The sequence below is a fragment of the Cornus florida genome, unplaced genomic scaffold, assembly GCF_030987335.1.
Source record: "Cornus florida cultivar Cherokee Brave unplaced genomic scaffold, ASM3098733v1 CherokeeBrave_3.0.0_Hap2_Chr07, whole genome shotgun sequence".
In the NCBI taxonomy this organism is placed as follows: Eukaryota; Viridiplantae; Streptophyta; class Magnoliopsida; order Cornales; family Cornaceae; genus Cornus; species Cornus florida.
Window position 1 is genome coordinate 48,941,982 of NW_026775577.1, and position 27,682 is coordinate 48,969,663.

Sequence of the window (27,682 nt, forward strand, 5' to 3'; positions counted from 1 at the left end):
ACTTCGACTCTGCTTTAGCTAACATCAAACCCTCATCTTTCTCGCTCGCGGACCTACAACCAGTACCAGTGAGTGCTCTCTCTCTCTATACGTGTTTATACACACACACACATATATATATATATGTATATGTATGCATATGGATGTATTGTTTTACATCATTTGGTCTCGAGTATTAGCAAATGTTTGTGATTAAAATGGTTGTTTGGTATGTACATGAAACCTATTCCATTCAAGGACATGAAAACCTGGTTCTACATATTATATATGCCCATATAACAAACTGCATAAAAGAACAAAAATTGAAATTTGCACCAACTTTGCCTCAGACTTCGACTCTGCTTTAGCTAACATCAAACCCTCATCTTTCTCGCTCGCGGACCTACAACCAGTACCAGTGAGTGCTCTCTCTCTCTATACGTGTTTATACACACACACACATATATATATATGTATATGTATGCATATGGATGTATTGTTTTACATCATTTGGTCTCGAGTATTAGCAAATGTTTGTGATTAAAATTGTAGTTAAGGTCGAGATGCTAATTAATGGGTTGCAATTTTCTTGATAACTTGTATGCAATTTTGGGTTTTTGTTGAACATCATCATCTCATTGATATATCTATGAAAAAATTAACGAATTCATTGATAATTATCAGGTTTGGAGACTGATTCATTGAAATTCATCTTGTTATGGAGGTTGTGTTCTTTTAATAATCAATTATACTAGTGAATCGCTCAGTCATTGATATATATATATATATATATATATATATATATATATATATATATTTCTTTTCGGGTTTTGGCCATGATTATGTAAACAGAATTGGAAGTAACCCTAATATGGAAACTTTAGAAGCAGACTAGTTAGCATATTTTTACCTGGTCTAATTGATATGACATCATTCGGAATTTTCGATGTTTGTTTTGCTCACACTTGAACCGTTGTTTAGAAAATGTGTTTTTTATGATTGTGTTTCTGATTGTCTTATACATTGGGTGTTCGACTCAAGTTAAGTTTATCAACTGTGGAATGTGAATTATTTGATCCAACATTGTTGGTTAAAACAGGAGGAGAAGTACAATGTTTTAAAAAACTGAACATTCAAGCTAGTTTAATGAATTATGTGTGCCTTTGGGTATCTGCGTTATAGTGAGTCTTTCCTAAAATTTCATCATTAGATTAGTTTGCTCTCCCTCAATCGACATGTACAGCTTGTTTATCTTGATTTTCTTATTTATGTCTTTTTCTCATCCAGTTTAAGTTCACTTGTTTCTCCCCATTCAAGGGGAAAGAAATGCCGCTGGGGCTGATCTTAGGTTTAGGAAGGATTATGCGGAGAAAGCGGACATCATCACTTGACATTCTCTCTTCAAAGAGAGGACCACGGGATTACTACAAGGGGAAGAACTGCAAGCCAACTGGTTTTCATACTCGCAAAGGTTTTATTGTTTGCCCCTCCTTTTATTGTTGTATAATATGGTAGTTATTGATTGATTGAAGTTTCAATTTGTTTCCATGCATAGTTTTTTTTTTTTTTTTTTTGCCCCTGAATGGGATATTTTTTGAATTTTATAAATAGAAGTACAATGGTACAATTACAAAAAGGGAGGGTAAACCTCCAAAAGAAACAGAAGAATGGACAACAAGTCCATCCAAAGCAAAACTAGAAACCAAATCCTGACTAGAAAAACCAGAAAGAAAACCAAAGCCTTCTTAAAATGAAAGTAAAAGCAAACAAACAAAAGAAAGCCATCCTCAAGAATGAAATCCTGATGAACCAGACCACAGCAAAACCAAACACTCAAGAATTGTTTTTTTTTGATAAGTAATAATAAATTAAAAAGGGCGTTCAATAGGGGAACGCGTCCCGTGGACAAAGGAACCGGGGTTCAAGGCCCTAACGAATCCAGAAAAGAAATTAAATCAACAGAAGAGGAACACGAACTTCTGTTTACATAACAAAAAAGAGAGCGAATGATAAAAAGTTTTAGTGTTGCTGTAGACAACTCTTTCCCTTCAAACATTCTACTATTTCGCTCTTTTCAGATACACCACCAAATACAATGTGGTACAGATCTCCAATAAGTATGAACGCTCCTACTCACGCGACAACCTCTCCAAGTATGAATTAGCTCCCTAGTAGAACGTGGCATTACCCAACACATGCCAAATAGGCCAAGAATGAGATTCCAGCAATCGCGCGCTACAGAGCAATGCATTAGGAGATGATCGACTGACTCCCCATTCTGCTTACATAAACAGCACCAATTAACAAGAAAATTTCCCCTTTTCCTCAGATTATCGATCGTCAGAATCTTTCCCTAAACAACAGTCCATACAAAGAATGCCACCCTAGTAGGGACCATGGAGCACCAAATAGTCTTCCAAGGAAAATCATAGGATGCAAAATTAGACAGACAGAAAAACAAGGACCTAACTGTAAAACGCCCGTGAGAGGAGGGAATCCAATTCAAACTGTCAAAACCCCTGCCAATTCCTTCTTGCCGATACAATTGATCTAAGAAAATGCTCACTTCTTCCAACTCCCAATCCTGAAATAAGCGCCGAAAATGAACATTCCACGTAATCCCACTATTATCAAGATGATAACAGTTAACAACTATGGCATGTTTATCAACTGCAATACTATATAACCTGGGGAATGTACGACATAAAGGCTGGTTCCCACACCAAAGATCATCCCAAAAGCGGACGCAGCTACCATCCCGAACTCTGAATCTGATATGAGAGGAAAAGGCATCCCATCCTTGTCGAATGGATTTCCACGCCCCAACTCCTCCCGCAATAGTACCGGACGTGTAGTCCAACCACCAACATCTTCCCCATACCTGCAGGACACTAATCTGCGCCAAGGACGATGTCTATCCTTCCCGTATCTCCACATCCACTTACCCAAAAGAGCTTTATTAAAAGGGATCAATTGTCTAATACCAAGATCCCCCAACTTTATAGGCTTGCAAACTTGCTCCCATCTAACAAGATGATACTTGAACTCATCTCCCTTACCTCCCAAAGGAAATTCCTTTGAATTTGTTCGATTCTATCAGCAACGGAGCATGCAATTTGGAACAAAGAAAGAAAATAAGTGGGAAGGCTTGATAAAGTGCTCTTGATAAGAGTTAGTTTACCCCCCTTAGATAAATATTGCATCTTCCAACCAGTCAACCTCTTTGCATACCTATCAAGCACAGAATCTCAATCCCCACTAACCTGGAAGAAACCCCCAAGGGCAATCCCAAATAAGGGATGGGAAAGGAGTTCACCCTGTACCCAAGAACTGCAGCTAAAGAAGAGATATCCTCAACATTCCCGACCAGGACAAGCACACTCTTGGCTACATTCACCTTTAACCCGGAAACTGCCTGAAAGCAAGCCAGAATGCATCTCAAGTATCTAAGTTGAGACACATCAGCATCACAGAAAACCAGAATGTTATCTGCAAAAAGTGGATGTGAAATCTCCACCTGATTGTTAATATCTCTTCCCACCCGGAATCCCTTGATAAGACCATGATTCTCTGTCTGTCACATAAGTCTGCTTAAACCCTCCATAACAATTAGAAAAAGAAAAGATGACAATGGATCACCTTGTCTTAAACCTCGAGAACACCTGAACAAGCCAGCTGGAGAACCATTCACAAGAATTGAGAACTTGACAGACGAAAGACAGGTCTCAATCCATGTCATCCATCTATTTCCATACAATAAAACCAGCAACCAATTATCTGGACCAGAGCAAACATCAGCAATTAAAAATTAGATTTAAGTCTTCCAGTCGCAGCTTGAGGTATGACAAAACCTCCCATACAATAACTTGTGCAACATGTGTAGCTTGATCTTGACTTCCCTTGTGCAAAGCTTCATTTCTAATAGCCCAAATTTTCCAAATAGCAGTTGAAAAAATTGCACTCAGCACTTTAGATTTAGTAGAATTCATGGTACTTTGCAAAGTGAACCACTCCACCAATTGCAACACTGAATTACAACCTGGATAAACAATATTCAGCAAAGAAAAAATCTCATGCCAGACCTTATTAGCATAGGGGCAAGAACAGAAAAGGTGGTCATTTGAATCCACATTCTTCATACAATTGTGACAGATAGCAGCTAAGGTAATACCTCTTTTCTGCAAATTTACCAAGGATAAATTCTTCTTGTGTAAAATGATGCAAACCACCACAGTAACTCGAGGTTTGCATTACTTCCAACATAAATCAGACCAGTGCACATTAGTATTTGAATGTCTACACTTATCCCAAGCAGCTTTCAATGAGAAACCACCATCCTTCCATCCAATAATGTCTGAACCAGGTATAATTTTTATCCTTTGAACAACACTAAAAACTCGCTCAGGGAAATATGCAGGCTTTTTCCATCTACCATTAACAATAAGCTAAGCCAATGAAGTCTGTCTGTCAATCTGTCTAAGCACAGTAGCTCCAAAACATTGAATTAAAGTTCGAGAATCACACCAAGGGAGTAAGCATTTTAAATTTCATACCATCACCAATCCTAAACTCAACATTTTGTAAAATCAGTTGTTTTACACCTAACAATTGTTTCCATATACAGCCATTTGATCCATAGCTTATCCTTCTTCTGAACAAAGTTCCAACATAAGGTCATTTTTGCAGCCACATCAATATCTTGAACTTTCCTAAGATTGAAACCACCCTCTGAGATTGGAAGAGTCGCTTGGCTCCATTTTACTTGAGACATCTTTTTAACATCTTGTTTTCCACTCCACAAGAAGTGTTTGAATTTCCTTTCTAAACCAATCTTGACCTCCCAAGGGATTTTAAATCCAAAAACCCAATGATAAAGATATAAAGCACTGATCTCAATAATTCAATTCTACCTGCAATAGAAAGATTAATAGTATTCCGGTGATTAAGTCTCCCATTAATCTTATCCAAAAGCATGCTGAAATCCCCTGTTCTCAAATTATTATTTGATAAAGGCAACCCGAGGTACTTGAAAGGAAAATTTTCTGTCTGTAACTTCAAGATATTAGAGATCCTTCTTCTACCTCTCGCTGACTTAGAGAAGATAACAGTGCTTTTTTCCTTATTTACCTGCAGACCAGTAGCCTTGGTAAATTGTTTGAACACTGCATCAATAGCCTTGACAGTTGGAATTTCTGCTTTAACCACCAATAATAAATCATCTGCATGGAAAGTATATGAGATCTTCATGTTTGCCTGTGATATAGCTTTTGAAACTTTAATTCTACCCTCTGTAATAGCATTCTCCATCAAATTATTGAAGAATTCTGTGACAAAAGAAAATAACAAAGGGGATAAAGGACATCCTTGTCTAATGCCTCTCGAAGCAGAAAAGTAGCCTGCAGGAACTCCATTACACAAAATTGAAAATTTTGGAGAAGTGGTACAAACAGAAATCCATTTGATCCATTTGTCACTAAAACCATGCCTGCGTAACACTCTCTGAATAAAGTCCCAATCAACAGAATCATAAGCTTTTTGCAAATCAACCTTCAAAGCAATGGTTGGATCCCCATGTTTCTTACCAAACCCTTTAATTAAATCTGAAACAAGGAGTATATTATCATGCAGCCTCCTACCTTTGATAAAAGCAACTTGCTCAGGTCCAATGATATTAATCTATTTGCTAAAATCTTGAATATGATTTTATAAACAAGATTACACAGGGCAATTGGTCTGTAATTTGCAATTTTATCACCATGATTAGCCTTAGGAATGAGAGTAAGAATTGTTGAATTGATACCTTGAGGAAGGGTATTCTCAGTGAAGAAATGACTGACAAGTATTTATAACATCTTAACCAATCCCTCTCCAAAAGTGTTGATAAAATCTTGCTGGAAAACCATCAGGGCAAGGAGCTTTGTCTGGATGAAAGTGCATGGCAACCCTTTTTATTTCCTCTTCTGAAATAGCACAATCCAAACTTTGATTATCTTCTTCACTTGGAACCTTTCTAGGGGCCCTCAGTTCAACATCCACTTCTCCATGCTTCTTATACAAGTCTTCATAAAACTGAACCAACCAGTCTTTGATAATTTTTGGATCAGAGGATGTATCACCAATGACATTTTGCAGTTGAGTAATGGCATTTGAACATCTCCTTTGTCTAACCACATTGTGGAAAAAAGCAGTGCACTTATCCCCCTCTTGCAGCCTTTTGAGCCTAATAGATATCTTCAAGATCAAGAGCAGTTTGCAATTTCCAGTCAAAAATCTCTCTCTAGCTATACAGTCTGGAGTTTCAGGCCCTTGTAACAGCTCCATTTGAACTGAATGTAATTCTGCTCTTGCCATTTGAATGCTTTCAGAAACTGTACCTCTATCCTTATTCCATTCCTTTACAGTAGCCTTCACAGCTCTTAATTTTTTCTGAAGAATGTACAAAGGGCTGCCTGTAACTGAAATCTCCTATGTTTTGCTAACAATCTTCTCAACTTCTTCTTGTAAACACCAAATCTTGAGAAATTTAAAAGGTTTTGGACCCTTTGAGCAGTCAAAAAACCATCGAATTACCATACCATAGTGGTCAGATAAGGAAGCAGGGGTAAGAGAGACCTTGGAATCATTGAACTGTTGCAACCAATCTGAGTTCACAAGCACTCTCTCCAACTTAGTATTTATCCTTGAATTCTTATTTTGTTTGTTACTCCAAGACCACTCACCATTATTTATAGGAAGATCATCCATTCAAATATCATAAATCAAGCTATTGAATTCGTCAAGTCTAGATTGAGGGACTTGAAGACCTCCTTTCTTTTCATGACTGTATCTGATGATATTCCAGTCCCGCAAAGCAATCCAAGGACCTGAAGTTATTTCAGCATGAATCTTGAGAGTTTTCCACAATTCTCTTCTGTCTGTAACTCTATTAGCAGCATAGACCCCAGTAATAAATATACTTCTGCCAGAGACAATATGTTTTACTTGAACAACAAGCATAGCTTGAGCATTTTCTTGAATCAATTCCACATCAAATAAAGCTATATTCCAACCAATCCAAATCTTCCCCAAATAGCTAGACTTGTAGTTAGCCAACCAACTCCATAGAGGGTATATTTTTTTTCTGTATGTTGGGTGCTTTACCCTCTTTTACTCTAGTTTCCACAAGGGCAGTAAACACAAATTTATTATCTAAAATCCACTGTTTTACTTCCTTCTGCATGGGAGGCCTATTTAGACCTCTCACATTCCAAGCTCCTAACATCATTGAGAGTTTGGTAGTGAGGCACTACCAGCTTGCATTTTTCTTGTGATTCTGTCTGAGGGGGGTATCACAAGCTTGTTTCTTTGTTTGGATTGCTTTCCCACTCTTGAACTCTCTTGTTCCTTTGGACTCCTTTGGATAGACTTAGAGTTACCCAGTTGAGATTTTGGAGTCTCCTGAGCCTGCGTATCCTCATCCACTGATAATTCTTCTATCACAACTGTATCCATCACATTATCAGTCCCAATAACATCTGCAGCATTAATATTAACTCGCCCTACAAAATCCATAGGGTTTACCACATTCACCACCTCTACTAAATTCTCCACACCATTAGTATCTTCATTGTCCTCCAAAATAACAACCTCCTCGGGTTCAATTGTATGTCCTTTTTCCACCACCTCCACTGGAATGTCCACATCACGAGGAGTCTCAATCTCCTCCAAAAGAGCAGTAACCTCATCTTCTATCAGCTTTTCTTTGTTCACCACCTCCAATGGAGTCTCCACAACATTAGTAACCTTATTATCCTCCAAAAGAGCAAAAGTATTTGAAGTAGGCACTGCGACTTCTTTTTGAATCCTTTTCACAGGCAAATCAGCAATCACTTGGTCTGCATCCTTATCTTCAATCATCTTCCCTTTTTGCTTAATCACCCAGCGATCCACTACTTTCTTTGGTTTGGCTTTGTGTTGTGTGACCTTAAGGGGACATCTCTCTTCACTGTGATCAACTCGTTGACACAATTTACACACTACAGGTTTCCATTCATACTCAAGTGTGACGTGACAATCAATGCCATGAATATCTATAACCATGGAGTCTGGAAGAGCTTCTTTGACTTTGACTTCCACCATTACCCTTACGAACTGACCTTTATCTCTGTGTGAATCTGGATCATCCATGTAAATTGGCTTTGCAAAGAAGGAGCAAACCTTTGAGACAGAATCTTCATTCTGGCAGTGCACCGGCAAGTCATAGATACGTAACCACACTGGAACTGTTTCTAGGATTTCTTTTTGCAAGTTTACATTTTTGTTCCATCTTTTCATGATAATAGGTTGTCCCTCAAACGTATGGTTCCTAGACAGCACCTTAGGGACATCTGAATCATTCTTGAATCAAACTAGAAAAAACCCATCCTTTAAATACACCAACGTGAAGTCTTTCGACCAATATTTGGCCACAAAGGATTTGAAATATGGATAATAAGGCTTCTTACCCATCACATAGCCAACAATAGAAGATTTCCAAAAAGCAACTTCTTCAACTACATCCGCTTCAGTAATAGAAACTTTTAACCCCTCTGCATTCTTTGTGATAGGTTAGATTCTTAAAAGTTGCGTGAGTTTCATCAAAAAAACTACTGTAAGTAGGTTTAGTAGGGGACGGATTCCGGCCTAGAGAACTTGCCGGAGGTGTGGGGGAGGAGGACTGGCCCTCCTCCATGGTATCTCGGTCCCTTGAAGCTACAAACCCTAATCGCACAATATTGCCCTAATCGTGAGAGAAAAAGGGTAAAAAAGGTATATCATAAAAAAAGGAACCGCTCGTTTCCATGCATAGTCTCGTAGCGTGTCAAGTGTTTATGCTTTTAATGTTATAACCAACAATAAAATTTCATCACCTCCTCCCTCTCCACCCATTTTATGGTTAAGGAATAAATCCTCTTGCATTACCTCTGTTTCCTTTCTTTTAGGTCCAAATTTTGAACGCGTTGAACAGCTATATACTTGTCCCTATAATATGAAAGAAAATAGAAATTTAAAAAAAGAAAAGAAAAAAAAACCCCACTTATTGGAAGGAAACTATATTCAGTCTGCCATAATCCTCACATCTTTTTTGCTTTTCAATTTCTTGAATCCGTCTTGTTACAAGGTAGCAAAGAAATCAGTGTTAAAGCAGCAGTTACTGAAATCAGTGTTTTATGTATATTATATAACAAAGTTAAATTATTTGGATATGCTTACCAGGGCTCATGTCCACCCCGGCATGTAAAAAACATTTCACATATCTTTGCCTAGGTGTCAATTGTTTGACATGGATATTTGACACATTTAGAAGAATAAATGTAAGTTAGGTTATAGTGAATTAGATATGCTTCCTAATTGCATGTCTAATGAGACATGTCGAACACACTTCACATATCCATATCCTCGTGTCATCAGTCTAGTACGATATTTCACACATATAGAAGAATCCATATAACATAAATTATAGTGGATAAAATTCACTCCACATAAAAACCTTTTGTCATATTTTTCCACCTAAGGAACTCCACGTCCTCAATGATGGTCTTTATAGAACAACCTTTGGTGCTTGTGTTGGCAAGATTGAAAGTTGAAGAGACTTTTTTGTTCTCCCTAGTTTCATTTGAATCCTTTGTAGGGATGTCAACGTGGAGGTACCCGACCAACAAAGAAATATTAATTTCCAACCCTTCTTGCTTCATGCTATATTAGAGTTAGGGCGGGTTCAAGACGCCCCGCTAGCATACATTTATTGAACAAAAAAAAATCAATCTGAATAAATTTACAGTAACTTTTTAGAAAAAATACTTAACAATCATATTCATAAATTTTCTTGACTTTATAATTAAAATTTTAAATCATAATAACAAACAAGGAAAAGAAAGACTCTAGTTAATTATAGAACACACACACACACATATATATATGTATGTATTTGTATTCATTGCTAATCGGGGCAGGTTTGCGTTTTTGACTCTCTTTCCAAGCCTGCCCCTAAACTGATTACAATGCATCCAATCCCATTCCAGTAGAGGTGGGGCGGGTCTCCTCCGGGGTGGTTAAATTTTAAATCCCTAACCCATTCCTACCATTTTGTGATTTGAGTGTGCTGACTGAAGTGAAAAGGATTTGCACAAGGGAGAAGGGATATTGATAACAGTTCTGTTTTCTATTCTTTATGGAAAGGAAATTAGAGGGGAAAATTTTCCATTGACTGTTTCTATATGGGAGAGGGGTGAAAGGTGAAGTACAAACCACATTCCAAATTCATTTTCTCATTAGTAATTCCCCATGTTCCTAATAAGGGATAGCAAATTTGATTATCAAGACTTATAAAATGTGGAGCCAATTTAGAGCATTGTATTGAACTCAAAAAGTGTAGATACACAATTTCCAGCTCTCGATCTTTTTTTTTTTTTTTTCGTTTTCCCTCGAGGACAAAGTTTAAGAAATAGTGAGAAAATATAATCTTTTTGCCAATCATGTGGTTGTTCCAAAGATTCTTTACTCCAAATGAGAACTTTAGAGTAAGTTAACTCCAAAAATAAAAGAAATAAAATGTAGGGAAAAAAAGAAAAAGAAAAAAAAAGAAAGGAATCCAATAGTGAACAAAGATTGATAAAAAAATCAATTAAACTTATTTTATTGCTACTCTTGCTCCTACAGAATCTGTCTAAAATGCAATCAAATTTGTTTGCTGGATTGTGGATCCTTGTCTCAGTTGTCTCATTTCTTTCAATATCGATGAATTTCTTTGTATCAGAATTGCTTTTAATAGCCTTGAATTGCTCCCATTGAATGTTATCTGACATTATAACTATTTATAAATTTAGCCTCTCTATGCCCTTCCAATGTGTCCACGTATGGCGGTCACTAAAAGATATAGTTTGTTTAAACATCTGTTGAAGATATAAGCTTGGCATAGAAAGATATTTGTTTGGGGTTCACTCTCATCGGTTGGTTTGTTAACTTTGCAATTATAATGTTGGTGCAGGTGGGTACGTTGTGGTGAATGAAAAATTACCAAATTATGTTGTCCTTGATTAACCAATTTCAAGGTACTCATTTTCCGTCCATAATTATGTAGATTTGTTTTCCTATGAAATCGAACAGTTTAAAGGCGTGTTCCTACTGCTGTTCCGCATGGCAAAGAAATGCTTATTGACATGGAAGTTAGAAGGTTAATTTAATTGTTGGTGCACTTTCGAACCTAGTATGCAGTTAGTTAGTTTTTCGTTAATGCGTATGTTCCTGCACACAGTAGCTGACACTTTTGCTCATCCTTACCTTTTCCGTGTCTGCCAACAAAAGAAATTTCTAGAATCTTTTTGTATTGTTCTTTTACATATGTTCTCCTTTCAGAAATATAGTTGAAGTATCATCTATGACGATAATGATGATAAAAATATAGACATTACAATATTATATTATATCAAGTTATAAGTGTACTTTAACCCCATTGTCTGAGCTAACTACCAAATTGTCATTACCACCAATTACTTCAACCGAAATAATGCTCAATTTATTGCAATTTCGTGTTTGCACATTGGTGTACATGTTGTCTAATTGGTATAACGTTACAGGTTGATTGTACTTGTGAAGGTCTTGAAACCATTTACAAATACTGATGGTAAATCGATTAAGATGGTTGATTGTATTCACCAGACGTGGATTTTGTTATCATTTGTGTGGTCTTTAGATTGATAATGGATTTCTTGTGTAAGACTGTCTCCAGTTCTCGTTTAGTTAAATCAGTAATAACATAAATATGAGAGGAGAATAGCTTTGATGGTCAAATAGAATAATGATTGATTAATGGCTTGAAAGCTCACATAATTTTAGTTCTATCATTTAAAAGTGGATCATAAATTCTGTCAACTTAATATATTATGAATTGGAGTCTATTGCTATTTAATATGTTTGGTAAAAACTCCAGAATTTTGTGAATGGAACAATGAAAGAGCTCATCTCCAAATTCGTTTTATTAGTTTCTAGTTAATTGCTGTATCTTCGTAGTTTATTCATCACAACTGGCTGTAGTGAATCTAGGGCTATCCATCTATAGAATAGTTTTAAAATTTAAAGTAACCCTTGTTGCATTGTGGTAATGGCATGGTTCAGTTGAAGTTTAATTAGAACCTTTCTGATTATTATTGTATTTATAAACGAAGGAGATGTCCAAATCTAGATGAAAAAGCGTACCAAGTGAAATGTTCTAAAGCTTTCTCAAGTAAGTCTCTCCTATATTTCGTGGTAATCATATATATTTACACGCAGAAATAATATAGTTCAAGTTGATGTTAAATTCCATGGACGTTCCAGTGGACATCATGCACTTGTTACAAACACCCCTAGAGCCAAGCAAGGGGGTCAAAGGGTAGGATGTTGCCCAAGTATAGACTCTAGCCGCCGGCGCCCGGGGGTGGGCGCGTCTAAGCAAACTAAGGTCAATTTTTCAATATTGATTTATTAATTAAAGTTAAACTAAACTTCTTTGGCAAATATTGAATGATGCAAACTGAATTTAAGCATTAATTGTCAATATTTATGAAGAGGCATATCAAGACATACATGAAGCAATAAATATGAGAGATAAAGATAAAAGTTGCAAACATGTACTCAGCGATTTTAGCGAGGTTCGGAAACTCCTACTCCTCGGCTCAAGACCCCTCTTGAGACTTCCCAATTCACTAAGGCTTCTCCTTGCGGGTGGAGAGCAAACCTTTTTCAAGAAGCACCTTCTAGCTTCTAAGTGCTAAGAGATACACCTTCTATTAGTTTTCCTTGAGCCACACCAGCTCTTATAAGTTTTTGAAATATATAGATGAAGTACAAGATGATCTCTCTTTCAGATCTGAAATACAAGATATAGCTCACTCTAGAGTATATATAAATAACTTGAAGCTCAACTCTCTTTTAAGATATAAGATGTGTATAAAATGATGATAAAAAGCTTTGATTGCTAGTTGATCTTTTTCAATAATTTCTTCTAGCTTTTATGAAGTTATTCAGTCATTATATACACTTTTAGATGATGTCTGATACTTTTTTAGCTGTTGGACACACACCCCAAGACAGAAATGCCTGTTAGAATTTTGAAATGCGCAGCTTCAGTCGACCGAAGTGAAACTCCCTTGAGTTTCAGTCGTCCGAAATGGTTTTCTGTTTGGACACCCTTCTCAGTACTTTAGCTTCGGTAGACCAAAGAGGAACCCATGTTTATTTCGGTCGACCGAAATAGTTTCAGGATTGAAATTCACCCTTTTGGTATATCTATTTCGGTAGACCGAAGTGAACTCTTAGTTATTTCGGTCGACCGAAATAACTATTAGTTGGATTTGTATATTCATTTCGGTAGACCAAAATGAAATGATGATTTATTTCGGTAGACCGAAATAACTTGAAACTTTGATCCTAACTCTTGGTTCATTTCGGTAGACTGATATACAAGTGCTTCTCATTTCGGTAGACCGAAATGACTTGAAGCTTTGATCCTAACTCTTGGTTCATATCGGTAGACTGATATGCAAGTGTTTCTCATTTCGGTAGACCGAAATGGATTCTCATTTTTAGATAAGGATATGCTTAGGTCCTTTGTTCCTTAGTCATGGTGATTGAGATGAAATGCATAATGTTGGAGAGTTTGAACTTCAAGATATTCATATACACTTTAACAAGGCTTCCTAAGAAACTCATCGACCTAGCTAACCCCATTTTGATAACTTGTGATGACTAGACTTTGACTTTTGCTTGCTTGGTCCTTTGCTCATGCCTTGGTGTTGCTTCTTCAAATTTGTCCTTGTATTGTAGTGCTTGTTTTGATGAATGCTTTTGTGATACCTCCGAATTTCCGAATGCGGGTTGGCCAGGCTCACGCCCGAATACCCGAGGATATCAAAACAAATTGATGATAAACGAACACAGAGTACAAAAGAATAAAGAAGAATAAATAAAATGCTGACGAAAAACTAAAATGATAAACTAATAATAAACCTCATAATATATTTCCATTAATTAATAAACTCTTCTGATACAACTGATCCTCCAAAATATAACTCGGGAATCCATACTGTGTGGACCCCTAGAAAATCCAAACTAAACAAATGACAGTAATTTAAAACAGGAAACTGAATCATAAAGGAACTCCTGTGTAGCATCGGAAGAATGAAGTAGACTGATCCCCGCTCAGCACGAACAACCTCTACTCGTGACGAACACCTGAAAAATAATGGTAGGTCAGGCCCACAAACAAGTTCTACTCTACTACAGTCCAAGTAGAGATCCGATACACGTATACATCCTAGTCAATCCAACAGTAACTAGTAGTCCGTATATATATATATATACACACTAAAGGAACCTCACTAGACTATAGGGTTGTCTCAACCTAAATAGTAGGCAACATGCAAAACGCACATATAGTGGGCATGAGTACCTAGACATACCAGGGTATACAACTACACTATATCTAGCTACACATCCCTGGTGATATACGCGCCCTAACCATTGATCCTGAGACTCAAGCTCATATCATGGCACCATACTTATATATATATAATCTAGTAACCATCCTATCCAGTATAAATTAATCCTCCATAAGTCGTTCAACTTGTTCAGCTGACCTGACTTGAATATAAGTAGGATTTAACATTTTAGTTAATCCATTCCCTTATATAATAAATTAATACTCCATAAGTCATTCAACTTGTTCAGCTGACCTGACTTAAATATAAGTAGGATTTAACATTTTAGTTAATCCATTCCCTTATATAAAATAGGTAGGACTTAACTAATAAGTTAATCCATCCCTAGAATGCCACCGTCCCATACCGGTGCATTAAACCACACAATCTAACAATTGATGTAGCAATTAAGGAAGTACATCAAACATTCCATAAATAACTATGATAAATATGATATCAAGTTATTACATAATAGGAATGACTTATTATTTCTTTAAACTTCCTATATCATATGTCCTACACAAACTGAATCTTATACATGATGATATTTTATTATACCATTAAATAAGGATTCTCTATATCCAATTCATCCTACACATTTAATCTCAATTGCTAAAATATTTTAAAAGATTAAATCCATTCGTTTGTTTAAAACATTCAAATAGGAAGCATCATTATGATTGAGTCTATTTAAATTTATTAACACCCAAACCTAGTCCCTAGTTAATATTTAGGAATCCTAGGCATGTTTCTACGTTCCATCATTCCACAGATATGAAAAATACGTAATTTAAACATGTAAAAATTCACATAAGAAATCAAATCAAAATTATGCATTTTATCAATTCATAACACAAGAACAGAAATGAACCAATTTCATAAAACCTATGTTCTAACCCAATTAAACATGCATAATTATTTAATTTTATGTGTTTAATAAATCCTGAAATTTCCTAGGCATGTACAGAAACATGAATCAAAGGGAAAGAGATAGAAGAAGAACTTACCTTAAACTTTCGGATTGAAAGTTAAACTTCTTCTTCCTTGATCTTCTCTCTAAAGGGTTTTCTCCTCCTTCCTTCCTCTTTCTCCTTCTCTCTCTAACTCTCTCTCTCTAGAATAAATATGTGATATATTTTCACTCCTTTTTCAACCTATAGTTGTGTATTTATAGGCTAAATAATAATCCTATTCCTTTTCCCAATCCAAGTCAACTTAATAAAGAAAAATAAAAAATGAAAATATTAAAAAGGTAACTTAAAATATGTTACGTATATAAACTATGTATATCCTCATTAAATAAATAAAATATATACATCAGATTATTTATTTATACTAAAGTTACCATAATATTAAAAAGTAACTTAAAACATAATACGTATCAAAACTATGTATATTTTTATTATTTAAATATAAAACATATACATCAGATTAAATATTACTAACCAAGTTACTATAAAAGTAATTAATAAATTTACTTTCCCTTTTATATATATTAAAAAGGTAAGTAAAATATGTTACGTATATAATTTATGTATATGTTTATTAAATAAATAAATTATACACATTCCATTATTTATTAATGGATTATCCAATAATACTTAAGTTACTATAATATTATAAAGTAACTTAAAACATAACACGTATCAAATTTATGTATATTTTTATTATTTAAATATCAAACATATACATCAGATTAAATATTATTACCCAAGTTACCATAAAAGTAATTAATAAATTACTTTCCTTTTTATATATGTATATAATATATATCTATATATATACATATATTATTCATGGGTAATAATCCATACACATCCAACCTCCTATCCAAGTAGTCTATGGGACCCAATTGGTTGGCCCATTACTACTAACCATAACTATAAAAGAAAAATAAAATAAAATAATAAAAGAAAAGAAAACATTTAATTTACAATTAATCAAAACACTATTTAAGCATATAATCTAATTAACCAATTAACACATAAACAAATACAAATAATACATAGATACATAATCAAATAATCAAGTGATACCTAATTCAATTAAACACATAAGCAATTAGTCAAATAATTAAAAAATACAATTAAAACAAATAAATAAATACTGAGACTATCCTTTTAAAATTAGGGGTATTACAGCTTTGCTCTGTAATTTCACCCAAGAAGACATTAGTAATCATAGAACATCATTAATGAATTATGATCATCAAAAACCTTTTATTCAAGGTCAACAATCTCCCCCTTTTTGATGATGACAATTCATTGATGTGTTCGTTAAGTGAGAAAAGGTATGTGAGTGATTCTCCTCCTATCAATGTGTATAGTCTTGATGAATAAGAGATTTACAAAACTCCCCCTTTTTTTTGTGCAATCATTTAACCATCATTAGAAGTGAAAGTATAACATTTTTAAGGCATACAACAAATCATGAAGGAATTGAAGGCATGAAAGCATATAGATTTTAATTACCAAAAACATGTATTTTCATTGATTCACAAATTTTAAGGTCAAGATACATCATCTATTCCCCAATGACCACTACAACCAATGTTTCAATTATAACTACAATCAGCATTACCATTACCATCCACAACCTACATTAGTAGCTCTATCAGTTTTTTAATAGTCACAAAAGTCATACCAACATCAACTACATCAACCACCAACAATATCAACCACCAACAACAAATCAAATTCTCCCCCTTTGGCATTCATCAAAAAGATGGGGGGGTTACGGGAGATCGGCAAGGTCTTCTTTCACGAGATCGACTTCATTTGCTACTTCCTCTAGTCGAAGGCGCATGTCGAGAATGTGTTCCTTGTTCTCTTTGCCAAGGGCAATTTGTTCTTTAGAGAGGCAAGATTTTCAAGTAGAAGCTCACGGATGGACCGTTCGTCGGAGGGAGGGATATGCATGGATTCTTGTTCTTCTTCTTCTTCCTCTTCTTCTTTTTCAACCTCAACTTGTTCTACTTCCCTTTCTTCATTTCTATCTCCTGCAACCTCTTCTACCTGAGGTTCAGCCATATCAATATCATGGCCCTCATACACTGGATCTCCATGTTTGGGATCATACCAAATATCGTGTGCGGATTTTTTGAGACCCATTCGACTTAGCAATTCTCGGTCAATTCTGTAGAGGTTAGTGAGCTCCTTTTTGTCCTCGCCTTTTATTTGCACTTTTAATGCTTGGAAGATTAGGGTAAGCGGCATTGCATAGAAGGGCTGAGTTTTTTCTTTCTTGGCGCAATCGATCATATGATGAAAGATGAGAAAAACGAGATCGAATTTCTTGCCATTCAGAACACACCAGATAAGAAATGCCTCCATAAATGAGACATCGGAGCGGCCACCAGATTTAGGAAGGATGCAATGGATGATGACATGATAAATGAGATGGGCTTACACCGTTAATTGACTTGCATAGATTTTGTCTATATTGTAGGTAAGAAATTGGCTCATTTGTTGAACGGCTTGGTAAGGGTCAAACCCTTCCCGGTCATACCAGTCATAGGTAGTGTAGTAGGTGGTATCTCCATGAGGAAGGTTGTAACGACCCGGACTTCTCAACCCGGTGCGTTAGTGATGAACCGGAAGTTGACCCGATAACGGACCCGAAATGCAGAAGCGAAAGAAGCCAAATGACCTCAAGAGATGTACGTTATCCTTAAGGCCCCAAAATGACTCTCCATGAAGCCACGGAACTCAAATGAGTCAAGCAAATGAAGCAAGAATGCCTAACCCGAAAAGAGATAAACTAAGGGCAAAATGGTCATTTCTCACTGAAAAGGGTGCCACCGTGCACACCATTGGAAGGACAATGAAAAATGAACAAAATTAGACTCAAGAATCGTCTGATTCTGAGTCCGGGCAGAAAAGATATGAAATTCCAACACCCGATGCGAAAGTTATGAAGCAATGACTTAACATTTTCCAATATTTTCATAATAAACTTTGAAAACAAAAGTGCAAAGAAAACGAGATACATGTCATTGGCCTCCGGCCTCATCTCATATATATTAAATACATTGAAAAGAGTGCAATTACGTACACTTTACATATATGAATCAACGAATGCAAGTTTAAACAAATAAGGCTACAAAGAGGCATCTTATGCTAACACTTGCATAAAATAGAAACTTAGAAACTGTAAGCCATCCAAGGAGCAATGGAATCTTCAAATCCTGAGTCCTGTACCTGAAATATGCCCCAGTATCGTAGGGGTGAGTAATATAAACCTACTCGTAGGAGATGAGTATGCATCGACCTAGCATTTTACAATTTTATCACCTTATGGTGAAACATGTTAAAGGGGCTCATGCCACTTAACGTCTATGTCAAGATGAGACCTAGGGAGCATCCTAAGCTACCTAGATCATTTCTATCATAATCACATTGTTCATGCAATTCAAACAACATGGAAACATGTTATACAAGGCAGTAAGATATAAATTCTCAAAGTCTTCAACTTGAAATCCAAAATACGAAAACAATAAGTGTGGGTCATGCCACCTAACGTCTATGTTCAAAATGAATCTATGAGGTCATTCCTAAACTACATTTGAACAGCAAAACACAAATTATGATATCGATGCAATTTAACCAACAATGAAACTTCCAATACAACGCATGAAGCATGCTTTCACAAAGCTACATCTTAAGCTCAAAATAGGAAATCAAATAAGGAACAACAAGTTACGATATTATCTAGTTATCAACTTGAAATGAAATACGAAATCAAACAAAGTGGATACTCGAACGTCACGCCGGATCAGACCTGCAACATAGTTACTTTAGGGTTACTAGTCCATAGGTAACCTCCCTATGTGCACACTAGACTATATAGAGGGACAATCCCCCGTACTAGAACCAAGTCCTAGCCGTAGCCAAATAGCGACATCCCCAAGTTTCCAAAATCAACAAATTGTAGAACAACGTATATATATCAACATGTATATACAAGATATCAACTATTTATCAAGCACAATCCAAATTTTGGAAACTTTTACAATACATGCTCAAAATTTACAACTACTATGGCATGTAAGATGTGAAATACAAAGTGTGCAAATCCTTATATATTGTAATAATATATTCAATAAGGAAAAACATATTCTCATGAATATAAAAGTAACAACTATGTTATCTAATGCTCAAAAGTAATCAAGTGAACATACATCAAATCCAAATTCATGATTTAAATATAGAAACAACTTCCAAAATGCAATTAAATCCATGGAGTAATAAAGTAGAATTTAATTAAACATAAATAGTTAAATTCTCTAAATTCTAAGTTAATCAAAATAACCTTAATTTAATATATATTGAAAGACATGTCATGGTCATCATATATATAACATCAAATGACAAGTTAAGTGATTAAAACACTTAAAACAAAATTAATCAAGCTAATTAATTAATTTCTTCTATATTTTTAAGCAATTCCAAATGCCCTCAATTTAATCTTTGTTAGAGAACATGTCAAGGCCTATTTAAATACCACATTACAACTTGATTTAATGCTTGATACAACCATGTGAATTAAACTTTCACTAAAGATAAATATTAAATAAAAGTTATAATTCTTAATCAAATGATCCAAATTTAATATATGTTAACCAACATATATAAGCATAATTTCCTAGCATGTTACAATTTAAATCAAAGTTATACATCATCATAAATTTTAAATCTTATACAAAGAAATAAAAATTACTTTCTAGATTTGATACAAGGCATACATATATGTTGTATAATCATGGCAAACACACAATACAACACACAAATAATTCTAAAACATTCCCTACCTCAATTGGAATGAAAATCCCAATTACCACCGAAATGAAATTGCCTCAAATTTTCGGTCCGCAAAACAGATTTTTCAGCTTGTTACCTTCAACTTGTAAAATTCATAAAAAAATCAATTCTAACCCAAATTGAATGAATCCAAAGCCCAATGAAAGCTTAAACACTTTAATTTGATAATATCAATTTAGTTTAATAAAATATTTTCCCAATTGAAACAGTTTTGTCCCACAACTTTGAAACAAATTCTGCCCAGAAAACACATTTTCAGCCTGTAGCTTCCAATTTTGAAAATTCATGACAAATTCATTTGACATCCAAATTGGGCAAACCTAATTTACTTTGGAAGTAAACATATGAGAGTGTAAAACTGAAAATTTAAGTCATGATCCAATGTCAAAAGGTTAGTGAAATAAATCATCTAAAAGTATGTTTTCCAGCTGCAATAAAAACATGGACAGCATATAGTTTCGGATTTTTAAAAAAATTTAGAAATGCTCTAAAATTGTGAAAAAATTCTGAGTAGTGTAAAACTCATGGTGGAAGTTCCAGTAAAAATTTCAAGGCAATTGAAGCACCACAGCTCCATATAAAAATTCATTTCCGGACCGAAAAGGAAAAGTTTCAAATTTCCAGCAACTAGCTTGCAACTTCAAAAATTCGTAACTTATTCATTTTAAATCCAAATTACATGAAACCAAAACTAAATGAAAGCTAATTGAGTATATTTTCATATTCTATATTTAATTTGACAAGATTAATTTCAAGTTAAAACAGTTTAGGGGCAAAATACAAGTCCTTCTCTTCCATGCATGTAAAACACTCAATAATGACATAAAAATATTTCAAAATAATAGATCAATACCTCACTAGAGAATTGAATCTCTAGACACCAAAGCAAAACTAAGAGTTAGGCTAGATCCTTCAAGGGTTTTGAAGAGGAGGATGAGGGGAACAAAAAGTATTCCAAGTTCAAAATTCTAAGGTGAGTGAAAGGGCACCAAAAATGAAGTCAAAGCTACTAGTCAAGCTTTTCTCCAATGGTGGCTTCCTTAGGGTTCTTGAGAGAAAATTGATGAATGAATTAAAATGTGTAGACCCTAAGCTAAATTGGTGGGCTTCTCCACTCACTAGGTGCTCTTGCACTACCTCTCTCACACACACACTAATGCAAGACTAAAGGTGAGCACTTGTCATGAATTCAAGTAAGCTTCCAAGGTTAAATATTAACCCTACACTTGTCAACCATCCATGCCAACAAGTGCACCAATCCTAGGATAACAAGTGGGTGAATCTCCACCCTCCATGTGTCATGAGATTAAGCCTCCAAGTGGTTCCACCACAAAATCAACAAGTGGCACCATAGGAATGTGACACTTGTCACATTTTTCAGAAATTGCAAAAAGGTCATTTTTGAAAATATCTTCTAATTTAATTTGTAAAATGGTCCCTAAGACGAAAAATAATTACTTTACTTAATTACCCAAAAACCCCTCAAGTTATGGATAATTGCAAAAAGTCTTGTTTTCATGACTTTTACAAAGAAAGTAATCATTTAATATGCATTTCTACAAAAGTAAAAATGTAGATATCATGGAATTTAAATATCATGAACGTATGCAAAACTGGAATCAAATCCGAGCACAAAAAATGAGGTTATGCAAGTAAAAGTGAAAAACGAGAAGAGGACGAAATAAGAAAAAGACAAAAAATAAATAGTGTCAAAAAACAAAAAAATGTGGAAATGACTCGGTCCTCAAAGGAAGTTGTCAATCCAAAGGAAAGAGTCTCAGAAATCATTTCAGAGCACTCGAGACGACACTAAGAGGCGAGAAATCGAACCCGAAAAGGAAAAGATAATGAAAAAAAAATTTATCCGCAAAATTTGAAGAAAAAGGAAAAAGGAAGAAAATGACTGGGGTATTACAACCTTCCCACCTTAAAGGAATTTCGTCCCCGAAATCCAGCCCCAATAAAACAAAAGGCAAAACTAGGATAACTACGGAGTAAATCTCCGAGTACCCCAAACAACATGCAACGAAAACAACCCCAAGGCTGAAAGACAACGCTCAAGCCAATGACATTTGCACCCACGTGCTTACGACTGGACAACCTCTCAAAAGAAAAATGACCGTACGGCCACACGACAAGTCAAAGGTCACTCACAGAACCCAACGCTAGACAAAGGAACGAAAGATAACAACCATAAGCATTTCTCCTGATGAACCATTATACCAATCCAAAAACAACCCAAAAAGAACTCCAAGATCATCACAGATCAAATCAAAGTACAAAATAAGGACAACGTGGCAGTACGAATAACGACTAGAACCCGCCCACACTTACTCGTCAGTAAGGTAGCATGACAGTATAAGGCACTAATTCATAACCTGCCCCCCATTAGGTCTACCTATGAAACCTCTCGATACAAATGACATCAATGTCGTGAATCATTATTACCAAAAGCACTACGGGAACCAGGCATCTTGTGAGAGTTGGGGTAGCTAATCCCAAAACTTTGACAACAATGTCACAGGCACTGCTAAGCTTAAGGTCTTAAGATCTCAATACAACAAAACTAACAACTCTAATGCCTCAAAATACTCCTGTTAACAACATAAATCACGAATCCAAAGCCTGACAAACAAAACATCATCTCCGAAATCCCAGATATCATCCTAAAATAGATCAACTACGAAACCACACCGAAATCAAACATCGGATCACAATCCCTACTACGGGTGACCAAATCTTCGAAATACAAGTCCACTAAGTGGTACACACATCAAGTCCTGACAACCAAAGTCACAAAATGAATCTCTCAAAACCGTGCTTGGCATCACCAAGCTAAATCAAAATCCGTTAATTTCAATTCACAATCAATCACTGGAACTACAATTCCTTAAAACTATGCCTAGCCATAACTAGGACGAAAAAACTTCAAGCAAGCCATATCCAACAACGATCCTTCAAAACTCCTCCTAAGAGTCAACCACATCTAGGCCTCCAAAACTGGAACAAGTCTCCAAAAGACATTCTCAAAAGAGCATCGAGCTCACCTCACGAATCAAACAATCCTCAAAGATATAGACATAAGTCTCCGTAAAATGATCCCACACCAATCAACTCACTTGAGCACCACAACCGTCAACAACCACGGCAGGAACTCCCCAAGGAAAGACTCGAAAGAAAGGGGACCACCAGTCCTAAAAAGGACAACACCACGACTCCATCTCTGAAATGAAAGACAACAAAGTCAATGACTTCACCCCCTACATGGAAGTAAGTCGACCAAAATCTATCAAATCCTCACCAAGGACTCAAGACAACAACGATGATCCTCATGGACCCACCAACCCCAAAACAGTGCACAACACAATGAAGGGAAGAGACTCACTCCTTGTGAAGTCCCTAACACGAACCAGCACAAAACCATTGTGGAAACCCGCATACAGACTACGTGCGACCAAGGGAAACGAATGGGAAAACCAAACCTGAAAGTCATGCATATGACAAGGAATGCAACTACCAGAAAGAAAATCTACTTATATAGGTGAAAATCAAAAGCATATGATGCACGTCTCCACATAAACACGAAAGCATGTCATTAAAGCGCAGTAACAACATGGTATCTCGAAGCATATAAGAAAGGCATGCTATTACCACACAACAAAAAGGCAAACGTGGATAGACCTCCACCTACTCATGCATCACAATATCATAAATCATACTATTAACATGGTAGTAAATGAAACTGCAGAAAACAAAAGTGATGCAACAATGAACCCTATGGACATCGTGTCTTAGAGTGCCTAGGTAAAAAGGAAGGACCAGTCCTAGCCATACACTGACTCCAAAAACCAATGCAACAACAACCTGTCTCAAAACAAACGTGAGCCCTTACCACAATGGTAAGACTCTTACAATCCATCTCTGAATCTAAGGGTGACATTATAAGTGACACTAACAATGCAATGCTCTCTTTATCCGAAGTATCTATCAATCGACTTGACCCCAAAAGCGTCATCGCGCAAGGAGAACTCAAATGAAATGACAACTCTAGCCATACAATCAGACAACCAAATCGATCACTACGACTGATCCCCAAAACAACCATCATCATTATCGATCAAAAGGACTACACCCGTCGGAACAAAACCCAACGTTGATTCCATCCGAACTGCACTCGTAGCTTGCCAGTACGGTAGCATGACTATGCCATGCACTCGCCCACAACGTACCCGCCCACGAAAATTGCAATCTCAGAGGAACCTTCCAAAACAACCAAGGATCCCAAAAGGTCCAAAACCTAACTATGGCCTAAAATCAACAAATCCAGTACTATGGTTGTGCCTAATGGCTCACCCCACGAGAGCCTAAACAAAAGGTGTCTCTCCACCTACCTCAAAACCAACTCTACGTCAACAACAACCTAAACTACAATACAACCGTGACTACAATCACCATCAACCTCAACTCGAGCCTCAATGACCAATCTCGTGTCATTCCAAATATACAACACAGTTATGCATATACAAATCTAATCTAGAATACATCATATGTCATGCTCTTTACATAATAATTAAATCATGCTAAACAAACAGCATACCACATGTAGCACGTAAGCACATAAACATGTTATCAAACCAAAACATGTTATCATGAAGCATATAAACACATAGAGCATGGCAACATAAGCATGATATGCACCAAAAACCCGTCGTCCAAGGTATTCAAACCTAGGATCTCTGATACCACCTGTAAAGACCTGGATTTCTCAACCCGGTGCGTTAGTGATGAACCGGAAGTTGACCCGATAACGGACCCGAAATGCGGAAGCGAAAGAAGCCAAATGACCTCAAGAGATGTACGTTATCCCTAAGGCCCCAAAATGACTCTCCATGAAGCCACGGAACTCAAATGAGCCAAGCAAATGAAGCAAGAATGCCTAACCTGAAAAGAGATGAACTAAGGGCAAAATGGTCATTTCTCACTGAAAAGGGTGCCACCGTGCACACCATTGGAAGGACAATGAAAAATGAACAAAATTAGGCTCAAGAATCGTCTGATTCTGAGTCCGGACAGAAAAGATATGAAATTCCAACACCCGATGCGAAAGTTATGAAGCAATGACTTAACATTTTCCAATATTTTCATAATAAACTTTGAAAACAAAAGTGCATAGAAAACGAGATACATGTCATTGGCCTCTGGCCTCATCTCATACATATTAAATACATTGAAAAGAGTGCAATTACGTACACTTTACATATACGAATCAACGAATGCAAGTTTAAACAAATAAGGCTACAAAGAGGCATCTTATGCTAACACTTGCATAAAATAGAAACTTAGAAACTGTAAGCCATCCAAGGAGCAATGGAATCTTCAAATCCTGAGTCCTGTACCTGAAATATGCCCCAGTATCGTAGGGGTGAGTAATATAAAGCTACTCGTAGGAGATGAGTATGTATCGACCTAGCATTTTACAATTTTATCACCTTATGGTGAAACATGTTAAAGGGGCTCATGCCACCTAACGTCTATGTCAAGATGAGACCTAGGGAGCATCCTAAGCTATCTAGATCATTTCTATCATAATCACATTGTTCATGCAATTCAAACAACATGGAAACATGTTATACAAGATAGCAAGATATAAATTCTCAAAGTCTTCAACTTGAAATCCAAAATACGAAAACAACAAGTGTGGGTCATGCCACCTAACGTCTATGTTCAAATGAATCTATGAGGTCATTCCTAAACTACATTTGAACAGCAAAACACAAATTATGATATTGATGCAATTTAACCAACAATGAAACTTCCAATACAACGCATGAAGCATGCTTTCACAAAGCTACATCTTAAGCTCAAAATAGGAAATCAAATAAGGAACAACAAGTTACGATATTATCTAGTTATCAACTTGAAATGAAATACGAAATCAAACAAAGTGGATACTCGGACGTCACGCCGGATCAGACCGACAACATAGTTACTTTAGGGTTACTAGCCCATGGGTAACCTCCCTATGTGCACACTAGACTATATAGAGGGACAATCCCCCGTACTAGAACCAAGTCCTAGCCGTAGCCAAACAGCGACATCCCCAAGTTTCCAAAATCAACAAATTGTGGAACAACGTATATATATCAACATGTATATACAAGATATCAACTATTTACCAAGCACAATCCAAATTTTGGAAACTTATACAATACATGCTCAAAATTTACAACTACTATGGCATGTAAGATGTCAAATACAAAGTGTGCAAATCCTTAAATATTGTAACAATATATTCAATAAGGAAAAACATATTCTCATGAATATAAAAGTAACAACTATGTTATCTAATGCTCAAAAGTAATCAAGTGAACATACATCAAATCCAAATTCATGATTTAAATATAGAAACAACTTCCAAAATGCAATTAAATCCATGGAGTAATAAAGTAGAATTTAATTAAACATAAATAGTTAAATTCTCTAAATTCCAAGTTAATCAAAATAATCTCAATTTAATATATATTGAAAGACATGTCATAGTCATCATATATATAACATCAAATGACAAGTTAAGTGATTAAAACACTTAAAACAAAATTAATCAAGCTAATTAATTAATTTCCTCTATATTTTTAAACAATTCCAAATGCCCTCAATTTAATATTTGTTAGAGAACATGCCAAGGCCTATTTAAATACCATATTACAACTTGATTTAATGCTTGATACAACCATGTGAATTAAACTTTCACTAAAGATAAATATTAAATAAAAGTTATAATTCTTAATCAAATGATCCAAATTTAATATATGTTAACCAACATATCTAAGCATAATTTCCTAGCATGTTACAATTCAAATCAAAGTTATACATCATCATAAATTTTAAATCTTATACAAAGAAATAAAAATTACTTTCTAGATTTGATACAAGGCATACATATATGTTGTATAATCATGGCAAATACACAATACAACACACAAATAATCCTAAAACATTCCCTACCTTAATTGGAATGAAAATCCCAATTACCACCGAAATGAAATTGCCTCAAATTTTCGGTCCGCAAAACAGATTTTTCAGCTTGTTACCTTCAACTTGTAAAATTCATAAAAAAATCAATTCTAACCCAAATTGAATGAATCCAAAGCCCAATGAAAGGTTAAACACTTTAATTTGATAATATCAATTTAGTTTAATAAAATATTTTCCCAATTGAAACAGTTTTGCCCCACAACTTTGAACAAATTCTGCCCAGAAAACACATTTTCAGCCTGTAGCTTCCAACTTTGAAAATTCATGAAAAATTCATTTGACATCCAAATTAGGCAAACCTAATTTACTTTGGAAGTAAACATATGAGAGTATAAAACTGAAAATTTAAGCCATGATCCAATGTCAAAAGGTTAG

The 27,682-nt window shown here is 35.6% G+C and overlaps 1 protein-coding gene across 2 annotated transcripts in view; it reads left to right on the top strand.

Annotated features, from left to right (window-relative positions):
- Positions 1–247: 247 nt before the first annotated feature.
- LOC132267167 (uncharacterized) overlaps positions 248–27,682 on the top strand; it is a 40,743-nt gene continuing 13,308 nt past the window's right edge. Inside the window, exons 1-3 of one of the 2 annotated variants that reach the window (XM_059768243.1) lie at positions 248–397; positions 1,267–1,450; positions 10,985–11,048. In XM_059768243.1, coding sequence (XP_059624226.1) covers positions 1,306–1,450; positions 10,985–11,037 — 198 coding nt within the window. In that variant the 5' untranslated portion in view covers positions 248–397; positions 1,267–1,305 and the 3' untranslated portion in view covers positions 11,038–11,048. Of the gene's footprint in view, positions 398–1,266; positions 1,451–10,984; positions 11,181–27,682 lie in introns of those variants that run through there. The other variant, XM_059768242.1, reaches the window with a different exon arrangement.